The following is a 21,206-nucleotide window of genomic DNA, read 5'->3' as shown; positions in this document are numbered from 1 at the left end:
TCAACTATTTCAGGATAGGCGCAGTTTATACAAGATGTAAAATTTTCAGTAAATTTTTGCCAGCCAGATGAAATGACCTGCTATATATACTGTAAATTTCTGATGGACTCCATGTGTTCCTGCTATTTTATCGGATCCGCCTCTCCATTATTCTGGTCCAGAACAAAGGAGATACAATTCTAGTATAAACCTAGTTTATCCATATAGTATTAAATCTTAATGCATTAATATAATACATATAAAGCCATAGTCAAGTCTATCATGGGCGGATCTCCTGGAGTCACGCTCTCTGATTTATTAGCATTTCATTGTAACGTATTGATATATATTACATAATGTATTCTATTTACCTACATGTAGATTAATAGTACGCTTACAGATGACTCAGTGCTCAAGTCCCTACTTGCACTCCATCTATGTGTAAGACAATATCCAGCTTCAGTATAGGTGACAGGTGTTCTCAGAAGAAGTCTTGTTCATCTTGACTTACTGCACGGTTGTGAAGCTGTATATCCTACAGCAGAATGCAACTTTTATATATTCGGCTGGTTCCGGGGTTACTGTGGGAGCAACAATATATTCATATACAGATTTTGTAACGTATAATAATAGTATAGCAATATGGATTTGGTCTGGAGCATGGCTCTGATGTTCAGCTGATGTTGTGGAGACATCCACATATTTCTGCTTCAGGGGCTGCCGAAGGGCAAATATAGAATTTGTCAACATTACTCTGAGATGCGTGTCCTCCAAGCCACATTTGGTTTGGCACTGGTGAGGCTTGGCGTTTAAGGAACTTCCCTATCATTACTTTTAACCCTTACAAGGAGGCGTTGACTTCTCCATTCAGATTTCCAAGTTTAAGTCCCCAGAGTTGTCATGTATTGATGGCCGTAGTGTCAATGGAGCCGTAGCGTAGTCAAAAACGGAGCCAAGTGTCCATGATAGCAGTCAGGAAGTGACAGGAAAAAGGATGAGATACAGTCATAGTCAGAACTGGGGGTGTGGTCAGAAAAAAGAAGCGGGGTCCAAGACGTATATTCCAGGAACAAGGTCAAGGTCAGAGTCAGAATCAGGAATCAATGTACCCAGAAACAATCGCAGGCCAACAATAATACTTTACTACTCAGGAGGTGGAGAGACTGTAGCGCATTTTAACCCCTTAATGGGCTCGGGAGCTTAGCCTTCTCTATGTAAGTACCGACCTTATGGAACCATTGCCACTCCCTGTAACAACATCACAGGGCAACAATTGTTTCTATGACCGCTGGGAGCCTACTGAAGACAATCAGGCCTGCCGTTATTGAGGTAAATGAAGGAGGAAGTATCGGAATTTTACAATATACTGCAATACTGTAGCATTGCAGTGTATTGTAAGAACAATCAGAACCTCCTTAGGGTTCAAGTCCCCTCGGAGGTCTAAAGATAAAATGTAAATTAAATAAGATAAAGTATTACTTCTCCCAAATGGTGAGAAAAAATATAATGCACAACTTAATGTCTTTTGGTCACTTTGCCACTTCTGCTCATGTAGGCAGGAAAATGAAAGAAGATATGAATTTTTGAAGGTGAGAATGGAAAATGAGAAAAAAAAGTGCCGAGCATTAACATACTACAAACATAACCCTCGTTAAAGGGGGTTTAGTCAGCTACTAGTCATGGTCTCATCCAGGACCATCGTCTGCCAAGCCAACCCCATTGCCTGGATCGTATCATAGAAAAGAGGATGTTGCTATAACATGGAGCAAAATGTCCCATTGCCTAGGAGTTGGTAGTGGCAGATGCCAGCGGCGGTGGACTTGCACCGGAACCAGGTTAGATGAGTAACAGTATTACATGATGCCCATGGAAACTGATAGGCTAAGATAAGACATGTGAACTAGGGCTGTCTATTTGGGACAAGCTTTGTTATCAAAACCCAAGTCGAAAAATTACAAAAAATCATATGTGGTGCACAGCCTTGTGAACATGCCCTTAGAATAGGTTACGTTGCATCACCATTAATTGTTGTTTCCGTGACATCAGTTTTTACCAGGTCAGTAAATGTGTCACGCCAGGCATTAAGTGTGCTCCTCCCAGCGTAGGAGATCCTGGAAATGATGCATCATTACTAGAGTGAGTGACCAGAAACATAGGTATTGTCTTCAACTCCTTTATCGGTATCCTACAGGGGCCATCTCTCTATCCAATATCCATTGAGTGCTGGTTGGGGTTGGTCGATCAGGCCAAATGGAACAATTTTACAAAGGGGTTGTTCCGTCACGAGCACTTATCTCCAATCTCCTATCAGAAATCCCTCTAAAGCCTCCTTCACTTCTATGGGGCTGCGGGCACTGCTGGAGATTACAGCCCTGGCAACCCTATCATGGTGAATGGACCATTGGTCACACAAGCGCACTGGGGGTCCATTCACAAGAAGGCTTTGAGGAGACTTCTTGATCAATGGGGGACCTCTCAAACAGACCCTTGGAGATCAGACACTTATGTCCTGTCCTGTCCATAATAGCACAACCCCTTTAACTTACATAAGTGGGGGTCATTTCAACAAATGACATAAGAGAATAGTGCAGGTGATTGTAAGAAACCTTGAAATAGATATAAAGAGAAATGCCTCTACTCGTATCAGGTTGTTTCCCTGCTTCCCCTCCTTCTACTAAAATTTCACTCTGAAAATCCCTGTGATATCAGTCTCCAGACAAACTGCAGGTCGCATGACTCAGATGACCTATATCAATAAACATCTCTAAAGACGATATAAGAGAAGGAACATAACTACATAGAAGCTTTCTATCACAACCAAAGCACGTTCCTTACATCAGTACCGTCAGTACTTCTCTCTGTATGTCCTGCACAGACTTGGGGATATTTCTGAGTGCGATAGAGACAGATTCTCTTCTACTTACTGTGAGCAGTATATGGCAGTTAGTCTCCACCCACTAGTTGAAACAACAGGTGTCTAGATATAACTGTTATATACTTGTTATGGTACCCTATGGTGGTCTTTCAGTCTCCTCTCAGAACATCTGCCCAATGTGTCCTGTGCTGGAGAGAAGACGCTGCTTTTCCAGTACTGATTTCTATTGGACGTCTGCACCACAACAGCAGTTTCTATACAAGAGGATTGGGGCAGCTCAACTGAGCTACTGAGTATGTGCGACCACCATAACCGGGCACATTAGATGGACATTCTGAGAAGGAATCAAAAGAACACCAGGGGGCATTGTATCAACTATGTACTGTGATGGGTTTGGTATGGACAGCAGGTTTACTTCCGATCTACCTTACTTGCCAACAATCCCAAGCTGGACCTAAACAGGGTGTGGCTTAAATTTTTATTTGCATAAATAGGAAATACGAGGTAGATGAAATAAGTACAAAGTGGTTGTCTGGGGAGTAAATCACTTACCAGGTCCCAGGGACACTTTTGATGTACATGGGGGTTCCGGTGACGTCACGACCCCCGGGTTGTATGATCCGCCCACTTTCATCTTCTACACAACTGTCCATCTGTACGGTTTCCTACTCTTTCTAGACCAAGAATGCAATGAAGACTTGTTCACATTCCTGTGCATACAAGCTTCTTACTATTCTAAGCTCCTATTGATCCCCCCACATCGTCACTGCTGCCCCTTTTTTGCAAAAAAAATTATAATACCCAATGCAGATGTGAACAGAGCCAGAGGAGTAGTTCTAGGAACAGCAATAATGAATCAACTACAATAATAAATGGACGTTTTGTGAACACAGGAAGTTTGCAAACCACTTTTTGCAGCCAAGATTCGATAGCCTCGTGTTTACTCGACACATAACTGTCTATGAGAGACAATAGTGACGGAACGAGAGTGACAGAATAAGAGCGCAGCGTAGTATAACCCTCATTCACTCTAATAGGCTGTTCTCACTAGAATGGTCGAGAAACTATCTCTATTCTACTGAATGAAGTCATGTGCTTATAGATTTAGGTGAAGTTACATCGGATGGCAATTTTCAGACCTGATAGAGGTTTGGACCCAGTGGGTCATTAATGGATGTGATTTGGGCTAAACTGGGGATTGTCTACCTTACTAGTCACCTTAAACTACGCTGCTCGCTTAATTCACCTCGCCCCCCATTCTTCATCGTCCGCTCCCCTCAGCCAATCCCTTCACTAGCTACCCATTGCCCAGTGAATAGAGTTAAGTTACTATCACTGACATACAAAGCCATCCACAACCTGTCCCCTCCATATATCTCCAACCTAATTTCCCGCTACCTTCCCACACGTAACCTCAGATCCTCCAATGACCTCTTACTCTGCTCTGCTCTCATCCGCTCCTCACACAACCGTCTCCAAGATTTCTCCCGTGCATCCCCCATACTCTGGAACTCCTTACCAAGACACATAAGACTGACCCCACAATCACAGGATTCAAGAAGGCCCTAAAGACTCACCTATTCAGGAAGGCCTACAACCTCCAATAACACTATCACCGCACCGCCATCTGTACAGTCTCCCCCTCTCCTTCTGTCTCTATCCCTCTCTCTCATAGACTGTAAGCCCTCTCGGGCAGGGCCCTCTACCCCACTGTGCCAGTCCATCACTGTTAGTATTATATTTGTTTTGTATATTTTGTGTATCATATGTAAACCCTCAAATGTAATCACCGTGGAATTAATATGATAATGTTCAGCACCATGGAATATAATAACGTACAGCACCATGGAATTAATATAATAAAGTACAGCACCATGGAATTAATATAATAATGTACAGAACAATGGAATTAATATAATAATGTATAGCACCATGGAATTAATATAATAATGTACAGCACCATGGAATTAATATAATAATGTGCAGCACCATGGAATTAATATAATAATGTGCAGCACCATGGAATTAATATAATAATGTCCAGCACCTTGGAATTAATATAATGTACAGCACCATGGAATTAATATAATAATGTGCAGCACCATGGAATTAATATAATAATGTACAGCACCATGGAATTAATATATTAATTTACAGCACCATGGAATTAATATAATAATGTCCAGCACCTTGGAATTAATGGAATAATAATAATAATGATCATAATAATAATAATCATCATCATTCAATGGGGGCTCCATTGCTCCGTTCCGTAATTAGAGAGCAGGTCCTTCTCCATGACATTGGAACTAAAGTCAGTGGGAGACAGACCAACCGGCCGGCCAAAAGTAGAAGAAAAGGAAGTTAATAACTATATTTACTATAAGAATGTTTGTTTCAGGTACATACAGGAAATCCTGTAAACTAACAAGTAATGCAGCCAGGCTTATTGTTTACTTTTAACATTCATTACTCCGCTTAGAAAGTTTACATGTTCTATTATGTGACCATTCCCCAATATCTATTATACCAGGCCACAATGTGATGTACAGTATATTTAGTATACACTGTATACATGTATAGTTATATTTTGTATACATTTGAAAAAGGGGGTAGCTACTGAAACGCGTGGTTGTGTGGACTACAATCAAGGATCTCTTTGGGGAGCGCAGATATCCTTCTTTATTTTGAATATAATCCCTTTGGTGAAGGGCAAGGGTCATGCCAAAATTAATGGGATTTAGATTTCTATTTTTCTTTTACTTTCTATCTCTCTATTCTATTACCTCTTGGCATGAAAAATGCAGAGAGAAAAGCACTTTTCTCTCTTCATTTCTTGTGCGGAAACCACAAGGACCCCATTATAGTCTATGGGGTCGATAAGTTTCCTTTTTTATGCGGATTAGGTTTCGGGGGAAACCCAAACGCAGATGTAAACGAGGCCTTAATTGATAAAGAATAAACTATTAACCCTTCTCTTTCTGAAAGCATTCTTACTTTACAGCGGTTTTTCCAAGCCTTTTGCACCGAACCGTACGTCACAGCAAATTTCCTCTGTAAGATAAATTGGGGCGACAACGGATCTTCTGTAACTAGAATTATAACTTTGAAAGACTCCTTTAACTTAACTCTTGAAGCCTGGACATAAAGGTTCTTATTTGAATGTCAAACACTTGTATGCTTGGTGATAAAAACTTTGAGCCTCATTTAGGGAAATATGTCCTTCAGACCAAGCAGCAATATGGAAATGAGCTGGTTATGCAAACACCGACAGCACAGTTCTCACAGCGAAAGATCGAGCACGCACAACATAAACACACGACAAAGTGCCGCTGCGAGCGTCTACCTACACAAGGGATACAGAGAGCTGGTTTACTTCCAGCAAATTCAATGGTGAAAGGAATAAATCAGAAGTTTTGAAGTCAATTGAATTTGTCCAACATTTGTCCAAAGTCATCCATCATTGAGTCATTCATGATGGAAAATCTTAAAGAAAATGCAAAATACCTTTAAAAAACAAATAAATCCAGAGAATAGTAACAATACAAATAGAATGAATGGGATTCATTGTCACAGGTGATACATTCATACACTATGTACTAGAATAAAGCAGAGTCTACACCGATGGACCGCCATGCTTCCAAGCACCAATCATGTCATAGGCCACTGTTGTGATTTCTATGCATAAAAAGTTTTCAAAAACTTTGATCTTATATCTGTCGTCTGATCTGGAGGACATTGAAATTGGGCACTTATCGAGACTGATTGCAATGTGTAGAAACAGAACACAGTTCCTAGCCTGACCTACTGTCTTATAATCTAATGGTGCCTTGACTACAGGACAGTAGACCCATAGTAGATCGGGAACACGCAGCATCCTAGTGACTGAGCCACAGTTTCTAGCCCGAATTATTGTCTCGTAATCCAATGATGCCTTGACTATGGGACAATAGACCTGCAGTAGATCGGGAATGCGCAACATCATAGTGACTGAGCCACAGTTTCTAGTCCGATCTATTGTCTCGTAATCAGATGATGACTTGACTACGGGACAGTAGACCCGTAGTAGATCGGGAACATGCAGCATCATAGTGACTGAGCCACAGTTTCTAGTCCGATCTATTGTCTCGTAATCAGATGATGACTTGACTATGGGACAATAGACCCGCAGTAGATCGGGAATGCGCAACATCATAGTGACTGAGCCACAGTTTCTAGTCCGATCTATTGTCTCGTAATCAGATGATGACTTGACTACGGGACAGTAGACCCGCAGTAGATCAGGAACGCGCAGCATCATAGTGACTGAGCCACAGTTTCTAGTCCGACCTATTGTTTCGTAATCCAATGTGCCTTGACTATGGGACAGTAGACCTGCAGTAGATCGGTAACATTCAGCATCATAGTGAATGAGTCACAGTTTCTAGCCCCACCTATTGTCTCATAATCCGATGATGCCTTGACTCCGGAAAAGTAGACCCGCAGTATATCACGAACACACAGCATCATAGTGATGGAGCCACAGTTTCTAGTCTGACCTATTGTTTCGTAATCCAATGGTGCCCTGACTATGGGACAGTAGACCCGCAGTAGATCGGTAACATTCAGCATCATAGTGACTGAGCCACAGTTTATAGCCCCACCTATTGTCTCATAATCCGATGATGCCTTGACTCCGGAAAAGTAGATCGCGAACACACAGCATCATAGTGATGGCGCCACAGTATCTAGTGCGACCTATTGTCTCGTAATCCAATGTGCCTTGACTATGGGACAGTAGACCCGCAGTAGATCGGTAACATTCAGCATCATAGTGACTGAGCCACAGTTTCTAGCTTGACCTATTGTCTTGTAATCCAATGATGTCTTGACTATGGGACAGTAGACCCGCAATAGATCGGGAACGCGCAGCATCATAGTGACTGAGCCACAGTTTCTAGCCCCACCTATTGTCTCGTAATCCAATGGTTCCTTGACTATGGAACAGTAGACCTGGGTAAATCGGAAACTCACGGCATCATAAATCACTATATTACCGTGAGTCCAGTTCAGAGAAATCGAGGAAAATGGCCATCGAGTGGACTTTGTTTCCTGGAAGCAACAAAGCCATATAACAAGGATCTTAGAAAGTCAGGAGAGAAAACAGAGACAGCAGATGGATCAACAAACCTCTTATACCCTCTTGTGTTTGGTCAATTTTTGTTTTGTTTTTTTATTGCAGATTTTGCTATGTTTGTTTTTGAGCCAAAGCCAAGAAAGGTTTCAAAAGAAATGGCAAATATCGATGAAGCTCCCAGACTTCTCTCTTCTACTAAACCCACTCATGGCTTTGGCTTAAAAAAAAACGCAGCAAAATCTACAACAAAAGATGCAGCTTTTATGAGACATGTGAACTCAGCCTAATGGAGGTCTGAAATATTGATGGGCTATCTTTAACCATTTAAGGACACAGGTTAGATTGTTTGCCAAAGGGCTTGTTCACTTTAAGACCAATATTCAGAGTCAAATATTATTGTTTGTATAATAAAAGTTGTACAATCTTCCAATATACTTAAATTCCTCAGTTTTCTAGATCTATGTTTGCTGTCATTCAGTGGATAAGAATCAGTCCATAGTCATGTGATGGACACAGCATTCTCTTAACTTTCAAAGGACAGAAAGAGGGACAGTACATGCGGCGCACCATGTGGCAAATTTAGCTCCACCTGCCCCACTTTTATGTTGACTTTGCTCACTCTGATCCATTTTTCTATGTGTCCCCACACTGTATAATGCTCCTATAGTCCCCCATTATATGCCCCCACATTATAATGTTCATCTCAAATTACCCCACAGTATGAAGTCCTTTTCCTGGGGCCCCAGTTTAAACTGGGGGAAACTAGAGAGGAACATTAAACTGGGCCATCTGGAGGGGGACATTAAACCATGGGGGTATTTGGTTGGGGACATTAAACTGGGGGCTACTGGAGAGGGACATTAAACTGGGGGCAACTAGAGGGGGACATTAAACTGGGGGGGGGGACTAGAAGGGAACAATAAACCGTGGGGGTAATTGAAGGGTTACATTAACCTGGGGATAACTAGAGGCAGACCTGTATCCCTCCAGCTACCAACACGGTTTAATGTCCTCCTCCAGATGCCCCCAGTTTAATGTCCTCCTCCAGATGCCCCCAGTTTAATGTCTCCTTCCAACTTGCCAGCAGTTTAATGTCATGCTCTATCTGCCCCCCTTTCATCTGCACCCAGTTTAATGTCCCTCCCTCCATCTGTCCCAGTTTAGTATGAACTTTTCATTTGCCCCCAGTTTAATTCCCCCTCCATCTGCCCACAGTTTAATGCCCCCTCCATCTGCCCCCAGTTTAATGTCCTCTTGTCATTTGTCCCCAGTATAATGTCCCCTTCCAACTTGCCACCAGTTTAATGTCATGCCTATCTTTCCCCTTCCATCTGCCTCCAGTTTAGTGACAACTTTTCATCTGCCCCCAGTTTAATGCCCCCACCATCTGCCCCCAGTTTAATGTCCTCTTGTCATTTGTCCCCAGTTTAATGTCCCCTTGCAACTTGCCACCAGTTTAATGTCATGCCCTATCTGCCCCTTTCCATCTGCCTCCAGTTTAGTGCCAACTTTTCATCTGCCCCCAGTTTAATGTTCAACTTTTTGAATTGTTTCCGTCTCCATCTTCCAAAGTTCATAGCATACTTATTTGTCTTTCGACATACTGTATCTATATAGGGGCTTATGCTTTATGTTTCTATTTTCGAGTTGTTCTTTTACTTGCCATAATTTTGGGGTACAGATAATGTTTTAATGAGTTCTTAATATTTTTGGGGAGTTTACGTGAAAAAAAATAAACTCATAATTTTTTTGTATTTTGATTTCTAATGTATTACTGTTATTACTAAATAAAACAGTATTTTAATAAATAAATGGTTTTCTAGGGGTCACGGTATCCTCTCAACTACTTAATTGATGTGAAGGCTCTTTTTTTGTAGGGCAAGTTGCAGTTTTTATTGGTACCATTTTCTGCTACTTGTTCTTACTTTTGGTAACCTGTTACTTTTTTTTTTTTTTTTTTTTGGGGGGGGGGAAAGATAATCAAAACATGAATTTGCATACTTTGATATTTATTTATTCTTTATAGAGGATGCATAACATTGCTTTTGGATAGTGTGGACCTATAGGACACAATAATATCTAATGCTGGTCCTCATGTTAAGAATTCTGAATGATGATATGCAAATTACTCCTTTTTTGTCCTTAAAGCTCCTAAGGCTAACTATGCAAATAAATCCTCTGACTCACTGTGGTAGACATACTTACAGACTGGGCCATAAATCTCTTTTCCAGGCACCTGTCACAATAAAAAAAGCTAAAAAAAAAGTGCCATCATGGAACAATAGTAATGGAAGAAAGCTAGCGATGGACAAAGCGAGCAGTGAGCGCAGGTGCGGCGACTAGGGTGCTCTTGTGTACACAGTTACTAAAGCATAGCTGGGCAGGTACAGGAGGCAGCTGTCTACCTGTTGCTATGATATATGTCATAGTAAATATCTCCTGTAAGATACATTGAGGTTAGAATCCGGCACTTTGCAGTATGAAGCTACCTGCTGTATCCATCAGGGCAGGACTGCATGTCTGGAAATTCCGGCAAATTCCAAATGGGCGGCCAGTGAGCAGGGACAGTACAGAGGAAAGAAGAGATGAGCACTAAGGGCCCGTGAACACGGAGTTAACGCGAGGGCATTTTAGCATAATACATGTGTATAGAATACATGTGTAAAAATAACACTCTCATTGACTTCAATGAAATTTTTTTACACGTGTATTATGCTAAAATGCGCTCGCGAGCACAGGCCCTTACTCTAACACAAGCGCATTTTAGTATAATACACGTGTAAAAAAAATTTCATTGAAGTCAATGGGAGTGTTATTTTTACACATGTATTCTATACACGTGTAATGTGCTAAAATGCACTCGCGTTAACTCCGTGTGCATGGGCCCTTAACGTGCGCTCATTTTGGTAAAATACACATGTAAAGAATACACATGGGAAAATAAGACTCCCATTGACTTCAATGACATCTTAGGGTGCATTCAGACTACGTAACGCCGGGCGTGTATGAGAGCCGTACACGCCGGCATTACAGCAGACTGCCGAACACTTCCCATTCACTTCAATGGGAGCGCTCGTAACAGCAGCGTTTACGAGCGCTCCCATTGAAGTGAATGGGAAGTGCTCGGCAGCCCTGCTGTAACGCCGGCGTGTACGGCTCTCATACACGCCCGGCGTTACGTAGTCTGAATGCACCCTACATGTGTATTTTGACATGTTTTTTTTTTTTACACGTGTAAAAAAGTCATTGAAGTCGATGCGGGTCTTATTTTTACACGTGTATTTTGCCAAAATGAGCATGCATTTACTCTGTGTGAATGGACCCAAAGATAAAATAAGATAATCCTTTAATAGTCGCACCATGGGGAAATTCAGTGTGTTACAACAGCATGAATAATACAGTAATATTCGTATATTACAAGAAAGCACACATACAAACTCAGGATAGCAGATAGAAAAGATACTAGGAAGCATAGCAACTAAGAAGAAAAGAAAGGCTTTAGGATCATTTAGTTCTCTGTGCGGAGTGATCCTCGCTTAGCCTGATGCTGATTATACAGACTGACCGCGGTTGGGAGGAAGGATCCCTGATAGCTCCTTCTCACACTTGGGAAGAAGCAGTCGATCACTGACTGTATATACTCGTGTGTGTGTGTGTGTGTGTGTGTGTGTATATATATATATATGTGTATATATATATATATATATATATATATATATATATATATATGAATTCATTTTTATAATATAGAGAGATATAACCTGGTTATTTTATTATAAGGTTATACTAGACTTGTAGTACCGCAGCGCTCCATTGTATTATAAGGTTATACAAGACTTGTAGTACTGCAGTGCTCCATTTTATTATAAGGTTATACTAGACTTGTAGTACCGCAGAGCTCCATTGTATTATAAGGTTATACTAGACTTGTAGTACCGCAATGCTCCATTGTATTATAAGGTTATACTAGACTTGTAGTACCGCAATGCTCCATTGTATTATAAGGTTATACTAGACTTGTAGTACCGCAGTGCTCCATTTTATTATAAGATTATACTAGACTTGTATTACGGCAATGCTCTATTTTATTATAAGGTTATACTAGTCTTGTAGTACCGCAGTGCTCTATTTTATTATAAGCTTATACTAGGACTTGTAGTACCGCAGTGCTCCATTTTATTATAAGATTATACTAGACTTGTATTACGGCAATGCTCTATTTTATTATGAGGTTATACTAGACTTGTATTACCGCAGTGCTCTATTTTATTATAAGCTTATACTAGGACTTCTAGTACCACAGTGCTCCATTTTATTATAAGGTTATACTGGACTTGTAGTACCGCAGTGCTCCATTGTGTTATAAGGTTATACTAGACTTGTAGTACCGCAATGCTCCATTGTATTATAAGGTTATATTAGACTTGTATTACCGCAGTGCTCTATTTTATTATAAGGTTATACTAGACTTGTATTACCGCAGTGCTCCATTTTATTATAAGGTTATACTAGACTTGTATTACCGCAGAGCTCTATTTTTTTTTTATAAGGTTATACTAGGACTAGTAGTACCGCAGTGCTCCATTTTATTATAAGGTTATACTAGACTTGTAGTACCGCAGCGCTCCATTGTATTATAAGGTTATACTAGACTTGTAGTACAACAATGCTCCTTTGTATTATAAGGTTATACTAGTCTTGTAGTACCGCAGTGCTCTATTTTATTATAAGGTTATACTAGACTTGTATTACCGCAGTGCTCTATTTTATTATAAGGTTATACTAGACTTGTATTACCGCAGTGCTCTATTTTATTATAAGGTTATACTAGACTTGTATTACCGCAGAGCTCTATTTTTTTTTATAAGGTTATACTAGGACTAGTAGTACCGCAGTGCTCCATTTTATTATAAGGTTATACTAGACTTGTAGTACCACAGTGCTCCATTTTATTATAAGGTTATACTAGACTTGTAGTACCGCAGTGCTCCATTGTATTATAAGGTTATACTAGACTTGTAGTACCGCAATGCTCCTTTGTATTATAAGGTTATACTAGACTTGTAGTACTGCAGTGCTCTATTTTATTATAAGGTTATATTAGACTTGTAGTACCACAGTGCTCCATTTTATTATAAGATTATACTAGACTTGTATTACCGCAGTGCTCTATTTTATTATAAGCTTATACTAGGACTTGTAGTACCGCAATGCTCTATTTTATTATAAGCTTATACTAGGACTTGTAGTACCGCAGTGCTCCATTTTATTATGAGGTTATACTAGACTTGTAGTACCGCAGTGCTCTATTTTATTATAAGGTTATACTAGACTTGTATTACCGCAGTGCTCCATTTTATTATAAGGTTATACTGGACTTGTAGTACCGCAGTGCTCCATTGTATTATAAGGTTATACTAGACTTGTAGTACCTCAATGCTCCATTGTATTATAAGGTTATATTAGACTTGTATTACCGCAGTGCTCTATTTTATTATAAGGTTATACTAGACTTGTATTACCGCAGTGCTCTATTTTATTATAAGGTTATACTAGACTTGTATTACCGCAGAGCTCTATTTTTTTTTTATAAGGTTATACTAGGACTAGTAGTACCGCAGTGCTCCCTTTTATTATAAGGTTATACTAGACTTGTAGTACCGCAGCGCTCCATTGTATTATAAGGTTATACTAGACTTGTAGTACAACAATGCTCCTTTGTATTATAAGGTTATACTAGTCTTGTAGTACCGCAGTGCTCTATTTTATTATAAGGTTATACTAGACTTGTAGTACCGCAGTGCTCTATTTTATTATAAGGTTATACTAGACTTGTATTACCGCAGTGCTCTATTTTATTATAAGGTTATACTAGACTTGTATTACCGCAGTGCTCTATTTTATTATAAGGTTATACTAGACTTGTATTACCGCAGAGCTCTATTTTTTTTTATAAGGTTATACTAGAACTAGTAGTACCGCAGTGCTCCATTTTATTATAAGGTTATACTAGACTTGTAGTACCACAGTGCTCCATTTTATTATAAGGTTATACTAGACTTGTAGTACCGCAGTGCTCCATTGTATTATAAGGTTATACTAGACTTGTAGTACCGCAGTGCTCCATTGTATTATAAGGTTATACTAGACTTGTAGTACCGCAATGCTCCTTTGTATTATAAGGTTATACTAGACTTGTAGTACTGCAGTGCTCTATTTTATTATAAGGTTATATTAGACTTGTAGTACCACAGTGCTCCATTTTATTATAAGATTATACTAGACTTGTATTACCGCAGTGCTCTATTTTATTATAAGCTTATACTAGGACTTGTAGTACCGCAATGCTCTATTTTATTATAAGCTTATACTAGGACTTGTAGTACCGCAGTGCTCCATTTTATTATGAGGTTATACTAGACTTGTATTACCGCAGTGCTCTATTTTATTATAAGCTTATACTAGGACTTCTAGTACCACAGTGCTCCATTTTATTATAAGGTTATACTGGACTTGTAGTACCGCAGTGCTCCATTGTATTATAAGGTTATACTAGACTTGTAGTACCGCAATGCTCCATTGTATTATAAGGTTATATTAGACTTGTATTACCGCAGTGCTCTATTTTATTATAAGGTTATACTAGACTTGTATTACCGCAGTGCTCCATTTTATTATAAGGTTATACTAGACTTGTATTACCGCAGTGCTCTATTTTATTATAAGGTTATACTAGACTTGTATTACCGCAGAGCTCTATTTTTTTTTTATAAGGTTATACTAGGACTAGTAGTACCGCAGTGCTCCATTTTATTATGAGGTTATACTAGACTTGTAGTACCGCAGTGCTCTATTTTATTATGAGGTTATACTAGACTTGTAGTACCGCAGCGCTCCATTGTATTATAAGGTTATACTAGACTTGTAGTACCGCAATGCTCCATTGTATTATAAGATTATACTAGACTTGTATTACCGCAGTGCTCTATTTTATTATAAGCTTATACTAGGACTTGTAGTACCGCAATGCTCTATTTTATTATAAGCTTATACTAGGACTTGTAGTACCGCAGTGCTCCATTTTATTATGAGGTTATACTAGACTTGTATTTCCGCAGTGCTCTATTTTATTATAAGCTTATACTAGGACTTCTAGTACCACAGTGCTCCATTTTATTATAAGGTTATACTGGACTTGTAGTACCGCAGTGCTCCATTGTATTATAAGGTTATACTAGACTTGTAGTACCGCAATGCTCCATTGTATTATAAGGTTATATTAGACTTGTATTACCGCAGTGCTCTATTTTATTATAAGGTTATACTAGACTTGTATTACCGCAGTGCTCCATTTTATTATAAGGTTATACTAGACTTGTATTACCGCAGTGCTCTATTTTATTATAAGGTTATACTAGACTTGTATTACCGCAGAGCTCTATTTTTTTTTTATAAGGTTATACTAGGACTAGTAGTACCGCAGTGCTCCCTTTTATTATAAGGTTATACTAGACTTGTAGTACCGCAGTGCTCTATTTTATTATGAGGTTATACTAGACTTGTATTACCGCAGTGCTCTATTTTATTATAAGGTTATACTAGACTTGTAGTGCCGCAGTGCTCCATTTTATTATGAGGTTATACTAGACTTGTAGTACGCAGTGCTCCATTTTATTATGAGGTTATACTAGACTTGTATTACCGCAGTGCTCTATTTTATTATAGGGGTAAACAAAAGAAACGGAAAGAAAATGCTACCAATAATCATAAAAATTTATTATTTATTAATTACAAAAGACAAGGGACAACATATTAAAAAGTGACAGGACATATTCTACCAACAGGTAGTTATGAGGGCAGGTTCAGTAAGTAAAGGGTGTGTATACATCAAACAATGGGTTAAATGCTCCAATGCATCTGAAAAAGTTTGGCAAAGTAAAAAATAATTAGATAATCCCTAACATATGTCATAAAGTGACAAATTCATGGCTAGTGCAAAAAGGGACAATCCAATTTGTATAGAATATGTCAGATATCAGATGTATCCACAGTCATATCTATATACTCATAGCTGGCTAGTCCAGCCAGCGAGGGTGGAATAGTCACAAAGCAAATGCATATGGTCAATTAAAACACCAGTAAGGGATAGACTGCAAGGAGCAGGAAACATAATAGCTGAAAAGTTTTTCTACATACCCATAGATACAGCATGCATGTATGCTGACCAGCCCTCACACCAGGCCCCTACGCACGTTTCGGCTACAAAGCCTTCTTCCATTGTATTATAGGGTTATACTAGGACTTGTAGTACCGCAGTGCTCCATTTTGATTATTATAAGGTTATATAAGGACTTGTAGTACCGCAGTGCTCCATTTTGATTATTATAAGGTTATATAAGGACTTGTAGTACCGCAGTGCTCCATTTTGATTATTATAAGGTTATATAAGGACTTGTAGTATCGCAGTGCTCTATTTTAAAAATGAAAAACTCCCCTCTATGACCTGAGGTGCAATGGGCACATGATGTTACCAGTAAAGCTGGTTGCAGACGACCTGTGGGCTAACCGGCTGCCGTGGGAGACACCGAATGTCACCTGTGAGCCACCCGTGCTTCCACGGCCCCTTTCTTTCAATGACTAAGTAACCTTTACGCATTAAACATGTTATTTCTGCACATTACTGATGTCTTCCATGTTTTTTCTTCTAGGTGGTGAGAGAGAATCTCTAGACTTCAGCAGACAGGTGAGCGACGTCTTCTCGTTTATTTCTCATGCATCTATTTTACCTTGTTTTTATGGGCAGGTGTTCGGATTGGAAAGTCCCATAGTATGGTCATGGATAAGGATGGTCATAAAGCACTAGACCCCAATGTATACTTACATGTGATACGTAACCTACCCCTAAGTAACAAACATCTATCAGAGGAAGAAAGCTCGAGGACAAGGATCTAGTTCTTATTGTAGGTCAAAATGTAAAACAAAAATCACTACCAAAAATGGTAAAATAAATCAGAAAAAACAGACATGAAATAATGATGATTTCGGCTGCCTTGTCTTTCTGTTGGCTTTATTTTCCTCGTGCACTCCGCCGAGCGCTGCGTATTGTCTTCGCTAGTGATCACACCCTATTTACATGTTTTCGGGTGGTGTTTTGCATACATGATCCCGGCTTTTCAAGACTGTTTTACGTTTTCCCTGGAAGCGGTGACAAGCGTGAACACGTCGAGTGGATGTGAGTTGTGTGACAGGCTAAAACCGTGGAGGATAAGCAGATGCAGACAAAGATCCTACAGTTATAGGTTACTGCCCATTCTTTGCTCCTCCTAGACCGTCTATAAGCAAGAAGAGGGGTAGATAGAGGGGCATAAAGATTTAAAGGGGTTATCCATCTTTCATAAATTATCTGCAAATACATCCACAGCAGTGCTAAATCCTCACTGTTCGCTTGTGCACCCTTTACTTGGCTTTATTTTACTTGCTGCTCCTTGTATCACTGTTATTTATATACAGTGAATCTGTGGGCAAACTACATTTCCCAGGATTCATCTGCCTGCTCTTACTCTTTGTGTACCCCTCCCTTCTCCACTCACCCAGGTAATAAATCAATCCCACATCCGAGGTCACATGATGCTGTGAAGTTTCGCTTGCAAGCTCACTCTTCCCCCCTCCTGTGAGCAGCAAACACAGAGAGTGAGAGCAGGCAGATGAATCCTGGGAAAAGTAGTTTGTCCATAGATTCACTACATGTGATACAAGGAGCAGTAAGTAAAATAAAGCCGAGTAAGGCTAAGGCTCCACGTTGCGGAAAAGCTTTTTTTGTTGCAGATTTTGTTGCGTTTATTGAAAACTAAAGCCAGAAGTGGATTGAGCAGAAGGCAGAAGTATAAGAACTTCTTATATATTTACCATTCCTTTTGTGGCCATCCTTGGCTTTGGCTCGAAAAACCACAACAAAATCTGCAGCAAAATACGCTGCGTTTCCGCAACGTGGGGCCTTAGCCTAAAGCTGCATAAGGGGGCAGTGAGGATTTAGCACTGCTGTGGATGGATTTGCAGATATTTTTGGAAGCTAGATAACGCCTTTTAATATTGGGCCCCCATCATAAACTCTTGCAGGCAGTGACCATAGGAAATAAGCTGTGAATATACTGAGGGGTGATTTAAAGGGGTATTCCCATGACGCTTGTTCACTAACCTGCAGGCTGTTGTGCTCTTTAAACTTCCTGCTTTTCTCCGCACATAGGTGGGCGGGGTTTCACTTGCACAGGATTGGTTGTAAATGAATTACCACAGTGTGAAGCTGATGTAGCAATGCTGGATTTGAGTCAGTTTGCATTACATACAGAGGTAAGGACTCCCTATCTCAGCCCTTATCAGCCAAATTCAGTTAAACCGACTGATAAGAGCTCAGAAATCCTGGAGCTCTCACCTCCCCTATCTGAGAAGCTCCGCTACTTATCAGACACAAACAGCTCAGAGCTGCTCCCAGCCCCTCCCTCCCCCCTGTGAGAGCAGGCAGCTACATCACTTGACAAATGAGCAGATAATCCCAAGCGCCATAGAAACAGAGTGTAAACAATGAAGTGAATAAATTAAGATAGCAGCCAAACAAAGCAGTTTTGATAAAGAAATGTATTTAGGAAAAGTCTTAAATCCACATAAACTAGCAGTATAGATAGGATCCTTGTGATGGGACAACCCCTTTAATGGACGTAGTTCAACAAACTGAAAATTTTGGTTTAAAAATTTGAATTTTTTACCAGAATTTCTGGTCCTTACCATATGACACTTTGTTGATTCTTGACTTCAAGGCGTGAGGTTAGGTAACTGAGATATGTAGCTGGCACCGTTCTATTATGTCAGGTGTAAGTTGCCCTTGTATAGCAGAATAATGTGGTCTGTTGTGTCCAAAAAGGGCTCTAACAGGTCCATTCTAAGTAAATGGGATCCAAAAAACGGCTACAAATGTATCCTTCCTATATATCATGTATCTTGTACTAGTAAGCAGCACAGCTCATACTCTACAACAAACCTTCATTATTTGCTTGTTTTGGCTCCATGTCTTTCCTGAAAACTCTTCATTAGAAGGAAATATAGTGGGTGAGAAGGGAATTTTGTTCACCAAGCTGGGTCTTGTCCTATTTCCTTGGGGAAATGGGTGGGGAACACTTGGCATAGTTAGTTGGCTTGTTAGTAAACAGTTTCATAACTGAGTCTTAACCTCTTCTGCGCATCGAGAAGCCGTACAATACTAAGAGTGTACAGGAATCCCTGGTATACCATACTGAGCAGCTATAACATTATATCCACCTGCCTAATATTGTGTATTGACCTCTTCTGTTTACCCTTTGTATGCCGAGATCAAAGCAAAGTAGGTATAAGTAGCAGGGTATCAAACATAGCAGCTGATATGAGGCCCAACAGACGGTATAATAATTGGCACTAATTGATGATAATGTGTCAGGTTTGTTTTCTTACTGATCCATTAAATAGTCACATTGTCATCAGTTATGTCTATTAATGTCAGTAATGACAGCTGTCCATTTTATTTTATTTTTTTGTACGGACCCTATCATAACAGACTTCTAAGGGTGGTGTGAATGCCGTCTTACTGTGTTGTGACATCATTTGTTTTTGTACATTATACACTGTGTGTATTATCCCTGTACTGTGACATCACTGTGTGTATTATCCCTGTACTGTGACATCACTGTGTGTATTATCCCTGTACTGTGACATCACTGTGTGTATTATCCCTGCACTGTGACATCACTGTGTGTATTATCCTGTACTGTGACATCACTGTGTGTATTATCCCTGTACTGTGACATCACTGTGTGTATTATCTCTGTACTGTGACATCACTGTGTGTATTATCCCTGTACTGTGACATCACTGTGTGTATTATCCCTGTACTGTGACATCACTGTGTGTATTATCCCTGTACTGTGACATCACTGTGTGTATTATCCATGTACTGTGACATCACTGTGTGTATTATCCCTGTACTGTGACATCACTGTGTGTATTATCCTGTACTGTGACATCACTGTGTGTATTATCCCTGTACTGTGACATCACTGTGTGTATTATCTCTGTACTGTGACATCACTGTGTGTATTATCCCTGTACTGTGACATCACTGTGTGTATTATCCCTGTACTGTGACATCACTGTGTGTATTATCCCTGTACTGTGACATCACTGTGTATTATCTCTGTACTGTGACATCACTGTGTGTATTATCTCTGTACTGTGACATCACTGTGTGTATTATCTCTGTACTGTGACATCACTGTGTGTATTATCCTGTACTGTGACATCACTGTGTGTATTATCCCTGTACTGTGACATCACTGTGTGTATTATCTCTGTACTGTGACATCACTGTGTGTATTATCTCTGTACTGTGACATCACTGTGTGTATTATCCTGTACTGTGACATCACTGTGTGTATTATCCCTGTACTGTGACATCACTGTGTATTATCTCTGTACTGTGACATCACTGTGTGTATTATCTCTGTACTGTGACATCACTGTGTGTATTATCCTGTACTGTGACATCACTGTGTGTATTATCTCTGTACTGTGACATCACTGTGTGTATTATCTCTGTACTGTGACATCACTGTGTGTATTATCTCTGTACTGTGACATCACTGTGTGTATTATCCCTGTACTGTGACATCACTGTGTGTATTATCCCTGTACTGTGACATCACTGTGTGTATTATCCCTGTACTGTGACATCACTGTGTATTATCCCTGTACTGTGACATCACTGTGTGTATTATCCCTGTACTGTGACATCACTGTGTATATTATCCCTGTACTGTGACATCACTGTGTGTATTATCCCTGTACTGTGACATCACTGTGTGTATTATCCTGTACTGTGACATCACTGTGTGTATTATCCCTGTACTGTGATATCACTGTGTGTATTATCCCTGTACTGTGACATCACTGTGTGTATTATCCCTGTACTGTGACATCACTGTGTGTATTATCCCTGTACTGTGACATCACTGTGTGTATTATCCCTGTACTGTGACATCACTGTGTGTATTATCTCTGTACTGTGACATCACTGTGTGTATTATCTCTGTACTGTGACATCACTGTGTGTATTATCCTGTACTGTGACATCACTGTGTGTATTATCCCTGTACTGTGACATCACTGTGTGTATTATCCCTGTACTGTGACATCACTGTGTGTATTATCTCTGTA

At 39.8% G+C, this 21,206-nt stretch overlaps 1 protein-coding gene across 1 annotated transcript in view; it reads left to right on the top strand.

Annotated features, from left to right (window-relative positions):
- Positions 1-21,206, top strand: part of POU2F3 (POU class 2 homeobox 3) — a gene marked incomplete at its 5' end in the record, with an annotated part of 69,333 nt that overhangs the window by 22,256 nt on the left and 25,871 nt on the right. The window contains one exon of the mRNA XM_075279127.1: positions 16,679-16,713. Within this exon, the coding sequence (XP_075135228.1) occupies positions 16,679-16,713 (35 nt within the window). The remainder of the gene's footprint in view (positions 1-16,678; positions 16,714-21,206) is intronic.

This window comes from Leptodactylus fuscus, chromosome 6 (assembly GCF_031893055.1).
Source record: "Leptodactylus fuscus isolate aLepFus1 chromosome 6, aLepFus1.hap2, whole genome shotgun sequence".
NCBI classification, from domain to species: domain Eukaryota; kingdom Metazoa; phylum Chordata; class Amphibia; order Anura; family Leptodactylidae; genus Leptodactylus; species Leptodactylus fuscus.
Note: the sequence above shows the minus strand (reverse complement) of the source record. Positions and strands in the feature narration are given on the sequence as shown.